Here is a 20,263-nt window from a genome sequence, read left to right on the forward strand (position 1 = left end):
ACAGCTGAAAACACCACAGTCGGGACAGTTGAAACCCACCCAATTTGCCTGTCGACTAAAAACACACCTTTAATCGATATCATAATTAAATAAATCTATATTACTATCTACTATGTAGTACTATTCCTACTGTATACTACTATCTACTATATGTATGTATGTTGGATATTAATAAGGGACTAAACACGTTTTGCAATTATGCCACATCAATGTGGAACGCCCTACCCACAGCTGTAAAGGAATGTGAATCACTACCCACCTTCAAAACCACTCAAAGAGCACCTATTTCGAAACTGGCCCCTGTAAATATCCAAAACCAACCCCCTCCAATGTATAGTTTTCCACCCCGCCTACCCAACCCCACTCAACCACCTCCAATGTACAGTGAAAGCGTCTCTAGACCAGCAGCTCAGGCCAGCGAGTGCTCTGAGACGTCACCAGGAGTGTTGCAGGGCCGAGGCTACGAGAACAGACTCCAGCCACCCAAACAACTGCCTCTTTGCACTACTGCGGTCAAGCAAGCGCTACCGGAGTCCCATGGCCAGTACAGAGACTCAGAAGGAGCTTCTCATCCATTCTCCATTCATTGCACCCACTCCACATGCACACACTAACTTTAAACATTCATGTTACACTTTAAACACTTTTTAACACTACTTTTGTACATAATTTATGTCTATACTGAACACTGACCTAATTTTTTTTTTTACTTCTAATTTACATACTATACTATGTTATTTTATTTCATACTTATCTTGTCTTGCACAGTCTCTGGAGCGTAACAGTAAGAAGCATTTTGTGCCACCCCCCCTTCCCCCTGTCTCCGGCTGTCCCTGAGCAACGACCGGAGTGCTGAATGTCCCGTGACTAAGACGGGGAGGACGTGACCCTCTTGCGCCGCCCCTGTGCTTCAAATAGATCCGCTATCAACTCTATCTTTAATTTTTCAAAATGTACAGTTGCTATTGCATGCACTCATCTGTGTTTCACTACACACATGAGTGCATGCTTACCAACTGTCCGTCTGCAACACTACTATCACCGACATCTAAGAAGGGAGATCCCCCCTTGAACGGCCCTTCTAAGGTTTCTCTCCTCCACATTGCCTGTGGAGCTTTTTTCCCTATTGTTAGGTTTTAGTGAGTTTTTCCTTACCTTCGCGTGGGGTATGTCTGGGAGTGCTTGCATTCTTTCATTTATTTGCATTCATCTAAAAAATGTTTGGACCCTATGGTGTTCTTGTTCTGTTCTTGACTTATTGTTATGTTGTCTTCTTAAACTTGTTTAAAGAAGACCTGTACGGCCCATGGGGACATTAACGTGTGTTGTCGGGCCCTATAAATAAATTTGATTTGATTTGATTTGATTTATAAAAGTATTCTGTACTTCTGTATGACAACTATTAAAGAAACTTGAACTTTTATACATATATATATGTATATAAATATATATATGTATTACTAAAAGATTTGCACTACATCTTTACCTAATTTTAGCATTTCTGTTGCATTTTGTACTTTAGTTTTGTATATTGTATAGTGTTTGGTCTTTATTCGTACTTTTTTTTACTGTATGAAGCTAAATCTCATGAGGCTCATACAGAACCAAGCATTTCACTGTAATGTACCTTATATGTGACAAATAAAACAAAACTTGAAACAACACCAGTCCTGGGCCCTTGTGTTGAGAACCACACGCAGTATGTCGTTCTGATTGGATGTTGACTTCACAGGTATGTCGTTCTGATTGGATGTTGACTTCACAGGTATGTTGTTCTGATTGGATGTTGACTTCACAGGGCAATTAACAGGTATGTCACCGCAAACGACACAGAGGTAATATTGTAAAATTTTATTTCATGGCATTAATATAATGTATGTGTGAGCAGACAAGCTATCAAAACAAAAAAAGAAAATATAAAATATTTTACACAAAATGAAATCAGCAGCAGCAGCTCCGCAGGGTTCAGAGATGATGAAGAGGAGAGAGGAGGAAGAGGGGAGCAGCCCAGAAACACCACAACACCATTCCCAGTTAAAAGCCACACCAGTAAGACCAGAACCACGTAGACTAGACTCAACCAGTTTCATGGAATAAGCGTGTGATTTAACATTAGTCAAAGCATTGAAATGTATAAAAAAAAAAAGAAAAACAAATACTAAAGATTTCTCTTTAGACATCTTAATGTATTTATTTCTTCTTTATTTTCAGTAAAATGTGTAATAACTCATTTTGTAATATAGACATGTAACCAACGTGTTATTGTAATGCCAGATTTTGTCAATAAAGGTTATCGGGGGGGGGGGGGACATTTGAGTCAAAATGGTCTCTTACTGTTACATGTAACGGGACAACCGTTTAGACTCACCGTTAAATGGCGGCTTACTCCCACAAAATTCTACTTGGTTTGAGTCTACATGGTTCTCCCCCCCCCCGAAAATCATCAGACATGTTTACTGTATAATGCATCTTCATATACCGAATGCCACGAATACCCTCAGACACAAAAGGACTCAACAGAATATTGTAAATATTATTCCCACGGAAACGAAACCGACACGCGATGGGATAACGTCTCCCAGGTTCACATCAGCCCTGATAACATTCAGCTTTCTACTAGTCTGGACATGATGACCTCCTGTTGTAAATGCTATAATATTCACTTACTCATGAACGGAATCCTCAAGCATTTGAAATAATGTTGGAATATCAAGATGGATATGAAGGCGCTCCCCTCACAAAAGAAAAGTATCACGGTAGTTTGATGGTCATTTTAGTTTTACCATGTCGTATACATAATTCACTGTGGTAAAAGTCACGTATCACCTTACGGTAAGACTTTTGCCTAAATAATACGATGGTGTGATCCAGTTTGAACCGGTATACTGATGGTAATATCGTGGTATTTCATGATGCCTTTTTGGAAATACCATGACACTTTTTCACTGAGACACACCTGCTGGAGGCTGTCTACCACTGAGCCACAGGAAACCTCCCAAACCTGTAGTTCTATGGTCGGACAATTCAATCCTTCAGACAAGAATCCTTGGGCCCGTTTTCATATATTCTATATATATATATATTTTTTTTAACAAGCCATCACATCTTACTAGGGCTGACCTTCGAAGCTTTTTATGGCAATCGAAGCTTCGGGCCGATATTCGATTTTAATTCGAAGCTTCGAGATAAAAATACGAAATTATTATTATTTTTATTTTTTTGATCTTATGTTGTGGGACTTGTACAGCACTTTGGTCAACTTTGTTGTTTTTAAATGTGCTCTATAAATAAAGTGGATTGGATTTAATTAATTAAATTAATAATGAGTCGGGAGCTGCACTGCCTGGGCGACTGCTCTCCGTTACACAGCCAACAACATTACATTACATAATTATGTTGCAACCTTTGTCCGTTGCATTGGAGGCGCAAGATTTTGCAGGAGGGAGGGGGGATAATATATTAAAATGTTCCCATTCGAATCCCGTGCCCATCGAACAAAGCTTCAAAGTATTTAAGACAGCCGTACATCTTACCTTAAGTTCCCCAGAGTTTGCTCTGAACAGGGTAAATCTGCATTTCTCTATGATGCCCCTCTAGCTCATGGAATGAACTCCAACAGTCCGCTTGAGATCCTCAGTCTCCTCTGTTGCAGTTTAAACCTTGAACTCCAACCTTTGTCAATCAAGTTGTACGTTATCCTCGTCTTGTTGTCTCTTTGTTATGATTTTATATGTTGTGTGATTTTATATGCTTTTTTTTGCTTTACATTTATGTACACTCAACGTGACTGTAAATGAGGGAAACCTCTGTTGCCTTTCGAGTTTAAATAAAGGTTTGAAATATGAAATCTGCATCTTTGTGCTCAAACTAAATCATTTGGAGTGTACATTTTATACATCACCTGAGGTGCACAACCTCTGCTGTCTGCAGCCAGGCATCTATCTCGTCTAAATACAGTAGATGGACTTGGAGGGTTCTTAGTCTGAAGAATTCAACTCTGCCACCATAACTGTTTCTGAAGCACGCAGACCTGGATGGAATTTCTATTTGAAATAAATTCAATTACTTATCTTTTAGAGTCTGAAGTCTCGCATTGAAGAACCATATAACTCAGTTTTAAGTTGTTGTTTTCAGACAGCCCATGTATTTGCAGTTGTAAAGTCAATCTATATCACTTGAAAGTGTGACTGGTGTATCACAAGAAAGTACTCAACCTCTACCATCTTTAACTATGAATGAACACAACACTCTAACTTACCATCTTTAGATAATAGAGTACTCAACCTCTACTGTCTTTAACTATGAATGAACACAACACACTAACTCACCATCTTTAGATAATAGAGTACTCAACCTCTACTGTCTTTAACTATGAATGAACACAACACACTAACTCACCATCTTTAGATAATAAAGTACTCAACCTCTACTGTCTTTAATGAACACAACACCCTAACTTACCATATTTAGATAATAAAGTACTCAACCTCTACTGTCTTTAACTATGAATGAACACAACACTCTAACTTACCATCTTTAGATAATAAAGTACTCAACCTCTACTGTCTTTAACTATGAATGAACACAACACTCTGACTTACCATCTTTAGATAATAAAGTACTCAACCTCTACTGTCTTTAACTATGAATGGACTCAACACTCTAACTTACCTTTTTTAAAGTTTGATAACATTGATCCTCTAAAAACTTAAAACAGTGTTATATAGTTCTCCGTCTGAGGTACTTGGAAGTGACTGGATCGCCCCAAAGGTGCAGATTCTACCCATCTTACCACCCTATGTAGACAAAAAACAAACAAAAGCTGAAAGTAATTCAACATATTCCAGTGAACTAATTGCCCCGGGTCTGACAGAGGGTAGCCGTGGGTTACAGGTTCTGACAGCACTGCAGTTTGCTCCCCCGCTGGCCCTCTGTGGTGGGCGGAACCCTAATGTCCACCACGTTGTTTCCGGGGGACTCGTCGTGGGCGGACCGCTCCGCGATCTGCTTCTGCGATACGATTCGGTAGATTTCTGTATTTGTTTTTATAATGACAGAGGACAAGAGAGACAGTCACTGTGACGTGGATCAATACTGATCAATTCAGATTCCAAAAATGTTGTGTTTTCACTGCTTGATACAAGTACTTAACTGTAAAGAGATATATTGACATTTTACTTAACTGTAAAGGGATATATTGATGTTTTACTTAACTGTAAAGGGATATATTGATGTTTTACCTAACTGTGAAGGGATATATTGACCTTTTTACTTAACTGTAAAGGGATATTGTCAGAATTGGGGAGGGGGTGTAGGACATACACGCAGACACACACAAAAGGAGGGAATCTTAAAGTTACCCCAGGGGGGTAACCACTGGAATCGCAGAGCGAGGAGATAGGGCGAGGGAAAACACAAGAAAACTGAAATAAATAAAAATAAAAACTATAGAAAACACAAAACACCAGGATAAAATAAATGGGGAAAGACCCCCAAATAACCACCACTGCCTAGCAGTTGAAAACAAACGGGAAACCAAAAGCACTACAGACAGAGAAAACCCTAGAAACATGTACTCAAGACACTCCTCTACTACTGAGGGAAACATGAAATGAACAAGCAGCTCAACAGAGGAAATCAAGCCTACTTAAAGGCACTGCACACCTGACACCAATCAGGTGGCAATTAAGCCCACACACCTACTATGCTGCATGGCAATTAACTGGTGTCTGGTGATTGACAGCTCACCAGCGAAAACCCCAAATACATCGAAAGCACACAGGAATAAACTAAAACCAAACCCACATAGACCGTGATCCATCACAGTATATATTGACCTTTTTAACTGTGAAGGGATATATTTACGTTTTACTTTACTGTAAAGGGATATATTGAAATGTTTTACTTAATTGTAAAGAGATATGTTGATGTTTAATTAACTGTAAAGGGATATATTGATGTTTTACGCTGTAGGGTCCCGCAATTGGAATTGAAATTCCGCCGACCTAAATGTTAGCATGGTGTTATTCACCATCAAAGATGCAAAGAAAAAAGTGTTTCATTACACTTTACTCAAGCATAGTAACATACATAATATTGGGAATACATTCCATGAGGTCCATAGATGGTCCTAGATACCAAGAACATGCTAATTGCCCTTGTAGAAGTGGAGCAATCTTCCATTTACTTGGGCATGTACTTTTAGGCAGATTTTCTGAAAATAAACAATAACAATGTGGACTAGGCCAACGGTGACTTTCATGAAGAGGGGAAAAAAATTATCGAAATTGACCCAACATTTTGTCTGCCCAACCACAACCACATGCATATTTTAATCCATGTTTCATAGCGTGTGTGTGTCATCTTAATGATGACGTCACACAAGGTATCAGGGCAGCGAGGGGCACTGAGAATCACACGCAGGTAGTGGCAGGAAGCAGAGCCTTCTTGTTACTACTAGCAGAGGATCTAGTATCTGTTTCACCTAACACTATTGCTCCGTGATCATAGCCATTTATCTCTAAAGCTAACCACTATTTGTAAAAGCCACAACCACATTACCATATTTGTAAATACTAATGTAAATCATTGTGTCATTGTACATATTGTGTATATAACGTTAGTAGCTAGCTTGCTAGCCGGCATTCTCGAAACTCCTAACTCCTGTATACCTTTGTCCTCACAAACAAACTATTCTGCCAGGGAACTTATGGACACGACAGTAGTAGTAGTTATAAGGTGTTTGAGCTTGTAACGGTAACGTTAGTTAGCTATCGTGGTAGCCGTTTCGTGACTGTGATGCACCGAGTGCATCAGTCATGAAAGGGGCTACTATCGTATCAACATGCCGTGACGTGTAGCTTGCTAGCCGGCATGATGTGTGCAGTGCTTTGCCCCACAGATCTGAGAAGAGGACCTGCACATTTTACTCGTTCCCGAAACTCTTCTACATGCCCCAATTTAAAATGGTTCACGACAGTCGACATTTTTAACCCTTTCTGAGTGGAATTTCCTGCGTCAAATGGAAAAAAATAAATAATGAAATTAGATACCAATGATGTAAACTACCCATAATTGAAGAGTAGGGTTTAACCTGCAAGTGGGCCTTTAACTGTAAAGGGATATATTGACATTTACTGTACCTACTGTAACTGTGAAGGAATTTATTGAAATTCATTCTTAACTGTAAAGGTATATAATGACATTTACCTAACTCTAAAGGGGTATATTGATGTTTTATTTAACTGTAAAGGCATGTTTTATTTAACAGTCCATACAGTACCTGTCAGGATGTTCTTGAAGGCTTCCTCTACGTTTGTGGAGTCCAAGGCTGAGGTCTCTATGAAGGACAGAGTGTTCTTTTCTGTCGTGAGGACAGAGACACACCATTAGTGTACAGAGTTGTAGTATTAATATGTCCAGTGGTACAGGTATAAAGACACTATGGTAGTAAGTCATACTGACCAGCAGCGTAACTAGTAAGAGTAGGTAAGGGATGTGTGAGCAGGGGCATAATTAAGGGAGGGGGGGGCACGGGGGACATGTCCCCTGCATGTTTTCAGAAGGCAGTTATTGTCCCCTGCACTTTTTTACCGTCCAAAACAATGTTACACGATAATAAACGGTGACGCAACGTGGCACTAGGACCACACGGAAAACGGCTGCTTGTTCCATCTCTGAGCTCAGGTCTCTGACGACCTGAGCCATTGTCATGCAAAGACAAGTAGCCAGGTGAGCACCCGGCGAGGGACAAGTCGCATTTTTGTGTACACATGCCAAGTACTGACCTGGCCACCTGTCTTTGCATAACAACAGCCCATGTCGTCAGGTGTGCTCAAATACATAGCACCCCTCCCCTCAAAGTTTGGTGTGAACGATGGTCTGTGTGATTGCCATGAAATGCAACAGCATTGCTTGGTGTCTGTGAAATATCTGTCTATGACCTTGTTGTATTTAAAAGCCTCTAGGCTGTTGTTTTATACATTGTAGATAATAAATAGCGTGATATCTCTCTCTCTCTCTCTCTCTCTCTCTCTCTCTCTCTCTCTCTCTCTCTCTCTCTCTCTCTCTCTCTCTCTCTCTCACACACAACGCAGTACGCACGTTCCGAGACTCGCGCAGCGTTATGACTCATAAGTGAATTGTATAGAAACAACTCACCAAAATTGACTATTGCTGATTTAAACTGATTTAAAAAAAAATAACTCCCCTCCCCTCCCCCCACCCCTGCGACCGTACAACTATACGTAGCACCGGCCGCAACAGCCACCCTCCCTCCTTGCCATATCTTGGCTTTTACTGAAACGACGCCACTGACCACGCCCCCAGGTGTCCCCTCCACCATTGAAAACCTGCGGTTACCTGCTGGGCTCGATCACAAGTGTAAGCTACCTCCCACAGCAGGACTGGTGTGGTTACCTGCTGGGCTCGGTCACATGTGTAAGCTACCTCCCACAGCAGGACTGGTATGGTTACCTGCTGGGCTCGGTCACATGTGTAAGCTACCTCCCACAGCAGGACTGGTGTGGTTACCTGCGAAGGCACGGGCCTCGTCCGTGGGCACGGCCCTGAGGTGGCGCAGGTCGCTCTTGTTGCCCACCAGCATGATGACGATGTTGTTGTCGGCGTGGTCCCTCAGCTCCTTCAGCCAGCGCTCCACGTTCTCGTAGGTTAGGTGCTTAGCGATGTCATAGACCAGGAGGGCGCCCACCGCCCCTCTATAGTACCTGCAGGAAGACATGTGTTATAATAATGAATGTTATGATAAAGTATGTTAAAATAATGAACGTTATAATAATGAACGTTATCTGGGTCGACGCCCCTGTCACTCATCTGTCTTGCTAACCAGAAAACAGCCAATGTACTATGCTACTATACCTATACTACTACCTACTATGCTACTATACCTATACTACTACCTACTATGCTACTATGCCTATACTACTACCTACTATGCTACTATGCCTATACTACTACCTACTATGCTACTATGCATATACTATCTACTATGCTAATATGTCTATACTACTATCTACTATGTTAATATGTCTATACTAATACCTACTATGCTAATATGTCTATACTACTACCTACTATGCTAATATATCTATCTATACTACTATCTACTATGCTAATATGTCTGTACTACTATGCACTCAAGAGTGTAGCACTTGAGGTTCAACACTGCTAGATGAACAATACCACAGTCCCTTAGCTGCAAGAGTTGTACCCTTCCTGCTGACTTATTGTACTTGTACATCGCTTTGAATAAAAGCAAATGTAAATGTTGTTCTATTTTTCCTGTGAACTGAAACAAACGGGTCGCTGACGATACTGTTCCTCTTTGTTTCTGGCTCACAAACAGAACATACTAAAATGATAAAGTGGCAACAAAGACGTCTGTAGCGTTTGATCTGCAGTGTCTGACAGCTGGATGTGTCAGCGCTGGTCTCCAGGTGAAAACACAGAGATGAACGGAATTGGAAATGAAAGGGAATTCTATTCTACTCTGCCCAGGATTTCTTATGTGGTTTGGTGTGATGGAACGCAGGGGCGTAGCTGGGGGGGGGTAGCTTAGGATGATTCCAAGGGCCCAGCACTGGGGGGGAGGGGCCCAAAAAAAAAAAAAAAAATTATTTTTATTTTTTTTACTAGACATCACTCAGGTGTATTATTGATGCTCTCATTGATACTATGTTTGTTTCTGAAGTGTGCGTGTGTGTGTGTGTGTGTGTGTGTGTGTGTGTGTGTGTGTGTGTGTGTGTGTGTGTGTGTGTGTGTGTGTGTGTGTGTGTGTGTGTGTGTGTGTGTGTGTGTGTGTGAGATATATAGAGAGAGAGGGGGGGCTTTGGTAGACTATTGCATTGGTCCATTCATTGAAGATGAACGCAATGCGACATCCTTTACTAGGCTCACCCACCAACAGTGCAGGTGCTGAACTGCTGATCCGAATGTATAGGTAAAAACCATATTATGCGTTTTCATCAATAAAAAAATTGCCAAAAAAGATTTCGCTTGCGCGCTTACGCGCGCTCGCATTCACTGGGGGCCTACAAATAGATTCTTTCATGGGGCCCAGAATCTGGAGCTACACCCCTGGATGGAAGACTGGCGTGATGGAAGACTGGCGTGATGGAATATGGAAGACTGGCGTGATGGAAGATGGATAACTCTGGATTTGGTGAAAAACATCTCATATTTCAAGATTACACACTAATCAACAGTGTTCACGCTCATTACGATAACGTCTGTAATCTTTTATTTTATTTTTCCTGGTGTATACGTATATATATGTTTAGCCAGGACTACAGCTTTCTCCCGTGACTTTTTATAGCTTTCTATAGTCTCATGCTAGCCAGGACTATAGCTTTCTCTTGTGACAGGTGTCATGCTAGCCAGGACTATAGCTTTCTCTTGTGACAGGTGTCATGCTAGCCAGGACTATAGCTTTCTCTTGTGACAGGTGTCATGCTAGCCAGGACTATAGCTTTCTCTTGTGACAGGTGTCATGCTAGCCAGGACAATAGTGTGACAGGTGTCATGCTATCCAGGACTATAGCTTTCTCTTGTGACAAGTGTCATGCTAGCCACAGCCTGAAACACATTCCTACACAGAGCTGTCTCTATGCCTGTACGTCACACAGCCTGAAACACACTCCTACACAGAGCTGTCTCTATGCCTGTACGTCACACAGCCTGAAACACATTCCTACACAGAGCTGCCTGTACGTCACACAGCCTGAAACACACTCCTACACAGAGCTGCCTGTATGTCACACAGCCTGAAACACACTCCTACACAGAGCTGCCTGTACGTCACACAGCCTGAAACACACTCCTACACAGAGCTGCCTGTACGTCACACACAGCCTGAAACACACTTCTACACAGAGCTGCCTGTACGTCACACAGCCTGAAACGCACTCCTACACAGAGCTGCCTGTACGTCACACAGCCTGAAACACACTCCTACACAGCGCTGCCTGTACGTCACACAGTCTTAAACACACTCCAACATAGAGCTGCCTCTACACCTGTACGCCACAGCCTGAAACACATTCCTACACAGAGCTGCCTCTACGCCTGTATGTCACACAGCCTGAAACACACTCCTACACAGAGCTGCCTCTACGCCTGTATGTCACACAGCCTGAAACACACTCCTACACAGAGCTGCCTCTACGCCTGTATGTGACAGTTTTTAACCCATTCCTACCCAGAGCTGCCTCTACGCCTGTATGTGGCCGTTTTTAACACATTCCTACCCAGAGCTGCCTCTTTGTCCAACAGAGCAAACATGTGTACAAAATCCAGACATCCTCAATCAAATTAGATTTAAATTCACTTGAATTGGGTGTTTACACTAATTACTAATAACGATCACCAACAAAGATTTAGCGTGTCTGAACATTTATGAGTTATGCAGTGATCTAGATATACTGTATATATATCCACATCTGTCTGTACATACCTGTATATAATCCTTTTATATATCTGTAAATACTATATCTATATCTGTACATATCCCTTACATACTCTTACTAGTTACGCTGCTGGCCAGTAATCTTTTAATTTCGATTATCTTGTTTTCATGATCGTGGGCAGTGGTGCAGTGGTCATGGGATGTGGTTGCACACCATTCCATCTGCTTTTTGAGCAGGAGCATGTGCACGCACATGCACGGATGTGCACACGCATGCACACAAGAATTTCCACTCGACTCTGCGCCAAGTACCCACCTGGCTACGTTGCATAACAATAGCTCAGGTCGTCAGGTGTGTTCAAATACTACAGTTGGACCATTCACACAAATCCTGTGAATGAAATGTGCAGTGATGGGCAAGCTACTTGGAAAATGTAGCAAGCTACACTACAAGTTACTCTCGATTAAATATAGCTCAACTACAATGGAAGCTATCCCCAGATAAATGTAGCAAGCTACACTACAAGAACATGGCAAAAATAGCTAGCTACATCGGCACTACTTTTTTTTTACTTCGTGACCAAGTTTCCACCAAACAAATAGGCAGGAAAAAAAATTCTCAGTTTGATTGTTTATTATAAAACTGAAACAAGCCCTCGGTCTGGCTTTTTGTGTCATCCTTTTAACATGAACTTGTATTACACACTTCTTCAATATCTGAATTGTTTGACTTCATTTTACTAGTATTATGCTACCATGTATATACTACTACCAACTATGCTAATATGTCTATACTACTACAGTATGTACTCAGAGTATAACACTCAAGCTTGACACTGACAAACAATACTACTTATCCTTGGCTGCTAGATATGTACCACTCCTACTGACTTGTTGTACACAATTTGTAAGTTGCTTTGAATGAAAGTGTCAGCTAAATGACCAAATGTATTTAAATATGTAACTCACAAAACATTCCATGGCCCCAAAATCATGTGGGGACCCCCCCTGGGGGTCCTGTCCCACAGGTTGAGAACCACTGCTTTTCCCTCTTTTTTTCTTTTCTCCACCCCAATAATATTGTTCATTTTCTGCCTACAGTGAAACATCATGATAGCAGCTATCTTCGTTAAAGCTGTTGACAAAGTGTACTGACTTGTGCGCTGTTTGGGAACAGTTGATTTTCATCAGCTCACCTGAATGTGTCCTCAAGTTAGTGCTGGACGTGTTGAGAGAGCAGCATATGTTTTAGCCGTTTTTTCAGTCAAACTCATAAATGTGTCCCAGATAGGGCCATGGAGAGTCATTGTTGTTATTGACATCATCATCTTCATCAATGCCATCGAACCCCTCTGCCATTTCGCGCAGACTGGTTCATGTAATCCGTTAAATTGCATTCATTCAATACGTCTGTGTTTTGATTTTCACTTCCTGCTTTGCGGCTGGAGTCCCGCCCTATCCTGCCTCTGATAGGCCTACCCGTAATGTTTTGGCCTACCATACCCAATCGTGAGTCGTCACTCATATCTAAACAAACCAACCAATCATAGTGGGTTTTTTACGGGGAGTTTTTTTTTCTCCTCGCAGATCTTCTAGTCTAGACTGTTTCTCCCGAAAGTAGCGTGTAACGTTTCTCGTCGCTACGTTACTACTTCGTTCTATAAATAGCTCCGCTACAGAGATCGCTACCCTGGTTAAAAAGTAGCGAGCTACCAGTATGCTACTGAGAATTGTAGTTAAGCTATGTAGCGTCGCTACTTGTAGCTAGCTACTGCCCATCACTGGAAATGTGTTACATTCCATTCCTAGATTCCATTCCTAGAGGCAATTAGGCATCGTCTTTATTCGCGAGGGAACATTTATGCGCATGCACGGGTCATTACAAAACACAGTGCAACCCCTTATGAAATCACCACTGCACCACTGATCGTGGGAAGAAGAAAGTGTGTTCATCATGAAATGAAAAGTGGATGAATGGTCCAGCCCTCGGGGAGTGAGGTCCTCCCTGTGCTCCAGACTCACGCTGAGGTGATGGCTCTGTAGCGCTCCTGTCCCGCCGTGTCCCAGATCTGAGCCTTGATGGTCTTCCCGTCCACCTGGATGCTGCGCGTGGCGAACTCCACGCCGATGGTGCTCTTACTCTCCAGGTTGAACTCGTTCCTCGTGAACCTGGACAGCAGGTTGCTCTTCCCAACGCCTGAGTCCCCGATCAACACAACTAGATGGATGGATAGAGATAGAAAGATAGATAGATAGAGAGATAGAGATAGAGAGATAGAGAGAGAGAGAGATAGAGAAATATAGATAGATAGAGAGAGAGATAGAGAGATAGGTAGATAATAGATAGATAGATAGATAGATAGATAGATAGATAGATAGATAGATAGATAGATAGATAGATAGATAGATAGATAGATAGATAGATAGATAGATAGATAGATAGATAGATAGATAGATAGATAGATAGATAGATAGATAGATATAGATAGATAGTATTAATAATGTCTTGTATGAAACTGAAACAATAAGGCTTTAATAATGTCTTGTCCTGTATGAAACTGAAACAATAAGGCTTTAATAATGTATTGTATCAAACTGAAACATCTTGAGAACATCTTGAGAACATGTCAGAAAACATCTTGAGAACCTGTCAGAAACGTCACTCTTCAAATGTAATTGCATTTAATCAAACAGACTGAACATATGTGGAACCGACATGGGTTAAATTCAAACAGAACATTCCATTGATTTTTAAAAAGGTTTTTGATTTGATTCGCTGTTGTTTTTTGCTGTTTTTCTTTTCATGTGACGTTGACATGATTTTGAAATCCCTGTCATGGCAGTTACACTCTGTTACACCCTCTGTTACACCCTGTTACACCCTGTTTAACTCTGTTACACTCTGTCACACCCTGTTACACTCTGTCACCCTCTGTTACACCCTGTTATACCCTGTTATACCCTGTTACACTCTGTTACACCCTGTTACACTCTGTCACCCTCTGTTACACCCTGTTATACCCTGTTACACTCTGTTACACCCTGTTACACTCTGTCACACTCTGTTACACCCTGTTACACCCTGTCACACTCTGTCACACTCTGTTACACCCTGCCACACCCTGTTACACTATGTTACACCCTGTCACACCCTGTCACACTCTGTTACACCCTGCCACACCCTGTTACACTCTGTTACACTGTTACACCCTCTGTTACACCCTGTTACACCCTGTTAAACTCTGTTACTACACCCTGTTACACTCTGTTACACTATGTGATTAAAGTGATTGATTGATTGATTGATTGATTGATTGATTGATTGATTGATTGATTGATTGAAAACTTTATTAACAGATTGCAGAATGGGTACAATACAGTACAGCTCAATATGGTTAAGGGGATGCAGACCAGAGAAAGACTTTCGTCTTGTTTACATCAGGGTCCCCCATTTTCAATTCATCAGGACATATATGACATACATGACATACAGATACAGTACTGCTACATCTATACATTTATGACATACCAGATTTGCAAATACAGTACTGTTTGTGATACAAAAAGAGTCCAGAAAAGAGAGTATATACATTTGACGTAAAAACTGTACATTGGGGGAGGTTGGGTAGGTGGGGTGGGGTTGGGTGGGGGGGGGGGGGGGTAGGAGGGGTGGGTGGAGAACACTGTACAACTGTACAAGAAAAACTGTACATTGGAATATTGACAAAACCATACTTGGTCATTTACTGTACGTTGGAGGGGGTTGTCTTAGGACATTTACAGGGTCCAGTTTCGAATTGCAGTCTCCCTTAGGTGTTCTTTGAGAGTGGTTTTGAAAGTGGGTAGTGATTCACATTCCTTTACAGCTTTGGGTAGGGCGTTCCACATTGATGTGGCATAATTGCGAAACGTGTTTAGTCCCTTGTTTGAGCCGAATCTGGGTTTAACATGATTTGTGGAGCTCCCTCTGGTGTTGTGATCGTGGTATTCACTGACCTTGGGGAAGTATTTTGACATGTACATGGGTACCTTGGTCGTGTAGTGTATCTTGTAGACCAGGCCCATTGCAAGTTGCTGTACTCTGTCGTCTACTCTAAGCCATCCTAGGTTGTCAAAGTGGGCAGGGGTGAGGTGGGTTCTAGGAGTAAGGTCAAGCAGTAGTCTGACCAGTTTGTTTTGAGATGTTTGTAATTTTGTTTTTAACGCCTTTGAGGTGCTTTGGTACCATGAGGTGCAAGCATAGTAGTACCCTTGAATGAGTGCTCCTGCCAGAGTCTTCAGGGTATTCTTGTTTACCAGAGAGGAGATCCGGTACAAGAATCGAGTTCGTTGGTTTTTTTTTTTTTTATTACATTGGATGCCATTTTGTCACAGGAAAGATTAGCCTCTAGGATGGAACCAAGGTAGGTAATTTCATCTTTCCTTGTGACAATATTGTCACCCACTGTAACTGAGAAGCCGTCGGTCTTGCTGAGTTTGTTATTTGATTCAAAGAGAATGAACTCTGTTTTACCCAGGTGTAATGATAGTTTGTTATCAGCGAGCCATATGCAGATTTTGTCTAGTTCCGAGTGGGATGTTCTGAAGCCAGATTGGAATTCGTAGATTTGATTTTTTTTCCGCTAGGTACTTTTCAACCTGTTCGTAGAAAAAAATTTCCATGACTTTCGAGATGGAGGTAAGAATAGAAACAGGGCGGTAGTTGCCTGGGTCTAATTTACTGCCCTTTTTGTGCAGAGGTGCCTCTACGCATCCAGCAAACACAAGCACAATGGATCCAGATTGATTAATAACAGGCCTGGTTGTTCTCTGTTGCTCTATTGAATGAGTCATAAGGGAGAAGGGATTGATTTAGCCTGAAGAGACCAGAGAGAGAGAGAGAGAGAGAGGGAGAGAGGTGGTAACAAGCTGACCGAGGTGGAGCTCTTTTGTTTTCTCTCTCTCTCTCTCTCTCTCTCTCTCTCTCTCTCTCTCTCTCTCTCTCTCTCTCTCTCTCTCTCTCTCTCTCTCTCTCTCTCTCTCTCTCTCTCTCTCTCTTCTCTCTTCTCTCCTCTCTCTCTCTCTCTCTCTCGCTCGCCAGAGGAAATAAAGCCGAACTTTGTCCCTGTCGGCATCACGCTGGTTGGGCTGCAGGAAACTGATAACAGGCTCCATCAAAACCTGAATCGACAGTTTTAGGCCGCTTTGCCCTTCCTGTTCCTACCGGTGTAGAGGAACGAAGAGAGGAGAGAGAAGAGAGAAGGAGAGAGAAGAGATAAGGAAAGAGAAGAGAGAAGGAGAGAGGGGGAAAGTAGAGAGGAGAGGGAGAGAAGGAGAAGAGCAAGGGAGATAGACAGAGAGGAGAGAGAGGGAGAGGAGAGAGAGGGATAGAGATGTGAGAGAGAGTGATCGAGATATATGTATATGGGAGAGAAGAGAGGGATAGAGAGATAGAAAGAGAGAGGGGGATAGAGAGATGGAAGGAGATGAGGGAGTGATATAGAGAAGGAGAGAGAGAGGGATAGAGATAGGAGAGGAGAGAGAGGGATAGAGAGATAGGAGAGGGGAGTAGAGAGATAGAGGGAGTGGAGAGAGGGGTAGAGAGAAAGAAGGAGATAAGAGGAGAGGGGTAGAGAGATAGGAGAGGAGAGAGAGGGGTAGATAGATAGAAGGAGATTAGAGGAGAGAGGGGTAGAGAGATAGAAGGAGAGGAAAGAGAGGGGTAGAGAGATAGGAGAGGGGAGTAGAGAGATAGAGGGAGTGGAGAGAGGGGTAGAGAGAAAGAAGGAGATAAGAGGAGAGGGGTAGAGAGATAGGAGAGGAGAGAGAGGGGTAGATAGATAGAAGGAGATTAGAGGAGAGAGGGGTAGAGAGATAGAAGGAGAGGAAAGAGAGGGGTAGAGAGATAGAAGGAGATGATAGGAGAGAGGGGTAGAGAGATAGAAGGAGATGGGAGGAGAGAGGGGTAGAGAGATAGAAGGAGATGATAGGAGAGAGGGGTAGAGAGATAGAAGGAGATGGGAGGAGAGAAGGGTAGAGATATAGAAGGAGAGGAGAGGGGGTAGAGAGGTAGAAGGAGAGAGAAGGATATGAGAGAGAAGGGTAGAGAGGTAGAAGGAGATGAGAGGAGAGGGGTAGAGACATAGGCGGCGGGTAATGACGGCTAGGCTAGGCCTACCCAAATGGCCAAATCAAATGTTATGCTGGGAATTTTGATATGTATATGTAATATATGTGCGCACTGCGCAGGCTGCAGCGCAGCATTATATAGGCTACTATATTGTGTGTCTTCTGCTGCAGCCCGCTGGCCGGCCAAGGTGTCAACGGCCAAGGAGGTGTCAATCGGCTAGGTGGCGGCGTTTAACATTCCAAGTACAGGCTGCAGTACCCAATCACGCGTACTGTAGGCTCAGGTTAAATAATGTAGCCAATCACAAGTCATATAAACAAAGTAAGTTAGAAGCTGCACCGGGCTGCCCCTGGGCATAACTACGGATCACCTGAGGCTGTATGTTGCTTTATCTTGGCATACAAGGGCTTGCTCTAAGTCTAAGAGGACATGATGAGAGTCAGAGTTCATCAAATCGTGGAAACTTTTTAGAGCTACATTGTTTTCAAAGCATGATGAGATCCAAATGATCCATGATTCAAGTTGTGAACGGTCTTTCTCAGCAATGAGGCACATCACATCCGAAACTGGCTAAGAACAACAATGCGCCAGGAGAGACAGTCAACTCTGAGTCTGCTTCACGTTGAAAGTGATCTCACAGACAAAGTTAAAGCAGAAAATATCATTGATGCCAAGACGAAACGTCGCATTTTGCTGCATTAAGGTAAGACAATGGTTAATCTATTATTGTATGCCTTAATTTGAACACTTAATTTGCACTATATATTAAATGAGTGGGGCTCGCCTCGCATAGCCTAGTCCTAGTGGGTGTGTGTATTGACAAAAAAAAGGAAAAACTTTGCGCGTTCAGCGCTAGCCTCCCCTAATGTTCGGCGCACACGCCGCCTATGGGTAGAGAGATAGAAGGAGAGGAGAGAGATAGAAGGAGAGAGAAGGAGATGAGAGAGAAGGGTAGAGAGATAAAAGGAGGTGAGGGGTAGAGAGATAGAAGGAGAGAGAAGAGGAGAGAGACAGGTAGAGAGATAGAATGAGAGAGAAGGAGAGGAAAGAGAATGGTAGAGAGATGGAGAGCGAAGGAAATGAGAGAGGGGTAGAGAAGGAGAGAGGAGAGAGAAGGAGAGGAGAGAGGGGTAGAGAAGGAGAGAGAAGAAGGGGGAGACAGGAGAGAGAAGGAGAGGCGAGAGATAGAAGGAGAGAGAAGGAGAGGAGAGAGGGGTAGAGAAGGAGAGGAGAGAGAGGGGTAGAGACATAGAAGGAGCCTTCTCCTCCAGCAGATGCTCTCTCCTCCACAGAGGGTACTTTGTTACATCTTAATGGCCTGTTGGCTTCCAGACCAGCACGTTAATGTGCGACAGGAGCCGTTATCAACATCACAGCATCACAGATGCAACATGCCTCAGATAAACTTGTTGTCTACTACAGGTCCACCGTCCAGTCTAGGCATTTAAATAATAATAGACATATCTACATATATATAGGCCAGTCTTTCTTAAATATTCAATAAAGACCTATTGATCTCGGTCATTATATGCAAAAAAAACACATATAATATAAAATAAAATGGCCTATTATTAATTGGCACTGCATGCATCTTCAATGTCAATTAGGCCTAATGGCCCGCGGGCCCGTCCTTATGGCGAAGTTGAAGTACATTGATCAATAATGAGGTGACGCTTAACGCGATGAACAACCTGCTCTGTTCTGTAATATTCACCCAGCAGCACATGCGAACGAAGACCGCTCGGGAAGAGGGAGAAATCGTCTCGTTATCGATCGACGTTGTAATTCCCCGTTATGAGTTGGTGAAAGTTGAACAGGACAGCGGACAGGGTGTTGCATCCTCTGCCTATGAATATACACCTATAAATAAAAGCTGCGGGCTGAATGGTACAATAAAATGACAGCATGTTGCAACAGCAGTTGTCGTGACTCGTGAAGGAATCTAAACCAGTGTTTTCTGAGAACATCTGTACATCGAAACAGCCCGATCCGTATAAATAACCCCAGATATGTGATGTATCGTTAGCCCAGGAAGATGCAACAATAAGATGTACAGAAGGTCTCTTGTCTCTCTCTCTCTCTGGTAGAAAACGGGAGAGGAATGCAGTCATCAAATCATTTTACCTTTGAACAAGAAATCGTATTCATCGTCTCGGTTGCCCATCCTAGACCCTGGTCTCCGGGAGAGGATATGTTGAAGACGCGTTGTGTCTGGATTGTCCTTCTATGCAATAGAAATGTTATAGATTTAGTAATAAAGACTGTATGCGCCAGTAGTGTGTGTTGGCTGTCAAACCAGGAGGAGACCGCAGGGAGGGGAGGAGTCCTTGAGGTCCTCATACCTTCCACACGGTGGCGCTGTTTCCCGCCGTTGAGATGAGATAGACTTTGAAAATGCTGATCATTATGCTTAAAACTGTAATTGACCAAACAATTTAGCTACAGACTGCAATTAGAATATTGTAAATATTACCATCTGTATCATCTATGTACCTGCCGCCTGCCCTACACTGTAATCATAGTAATCATAATAATCTTAACTACCTACCTCGTACTAATAGTCTACCCATACTCTGTATGATGTACAACAGTGCTGTATATACCGCATATATACATTTATATATTTATATCTACTGCATATATTTCACTTTTCAAGTTTCAGGTTATATAACTTAAATTATAGTAGGTACTGTACATGTACATTACAGTGAACTGCTTGGTTCTGTATGAGC

General features: G+C 42.4%; 1 protein-coding gene across 1 annotated transcript; it reads right to left on the reverse strand.

The window, feature by feature from the left end:
- Window positions 1-1,842: 1,842 nt before the first annotated feature.
- Window positions 1,843-19,826, reverse strand: LOC311239693 (ras-related protein Rab-11B-like). The gene is made up of 5 exons (XM_084328102.1): window positions 19,656-19,826; window positions 13,445-13,640; window positions 8,533-8,726; window positions 7,283-7,363; window positions 1,843-5,033 (listed from the first exon to the last, which is right to left on the reverse strand). Exons 1-5 carry the CDS (start codon window positions 19,693-19,695, stop codon window positions 4,888-4,890), a joined length of 657 nt encoding a protein of 218 aa, XP_084184228.1. The 5' UTR covers window positions 19,696-19,826; the 3' UTR covers window positions 1,843-4,887.
- Between the last annotated feature and the right edge of the window lie 437 nt (window positions 19,827-20,263).

The sequence above is a fragment of the Notolepis coatsorum genome (assembly GCF_963971535.1).
Source record: "Notolepis coatsorum genome assembly, chromosome: 13".
In the NCBI taxonomy this organism is placed as follows: Eukaryota; Metazoa; Chordata; class Actinopteri; order Aulopiformes; family Paralepididae; genus Notolepis; species Notolepis coatsorum.

Coding starts and splice junctions, on each gene's coding strand:
- LOC311239693 (XM_084328102.1), bottom strand. CDS start 19,695: ATGGGCAACCGAGACGATGAATACGATTTCTTGTTCAAAG. Junction 13,641..19,655: donor ATACGATTTCTTGTTCAAAG/GTAAAATGATTT, acceptor CCATCCATCTAG/TTGTGTTGATCGGGGACTCA. Junction 5,034..7,282: donor CTTCAAGAACATCCTGACAG/GTACTGTATGGA, acceptor AAACAAATACAG/AAATCTACCGAATCGTATCG.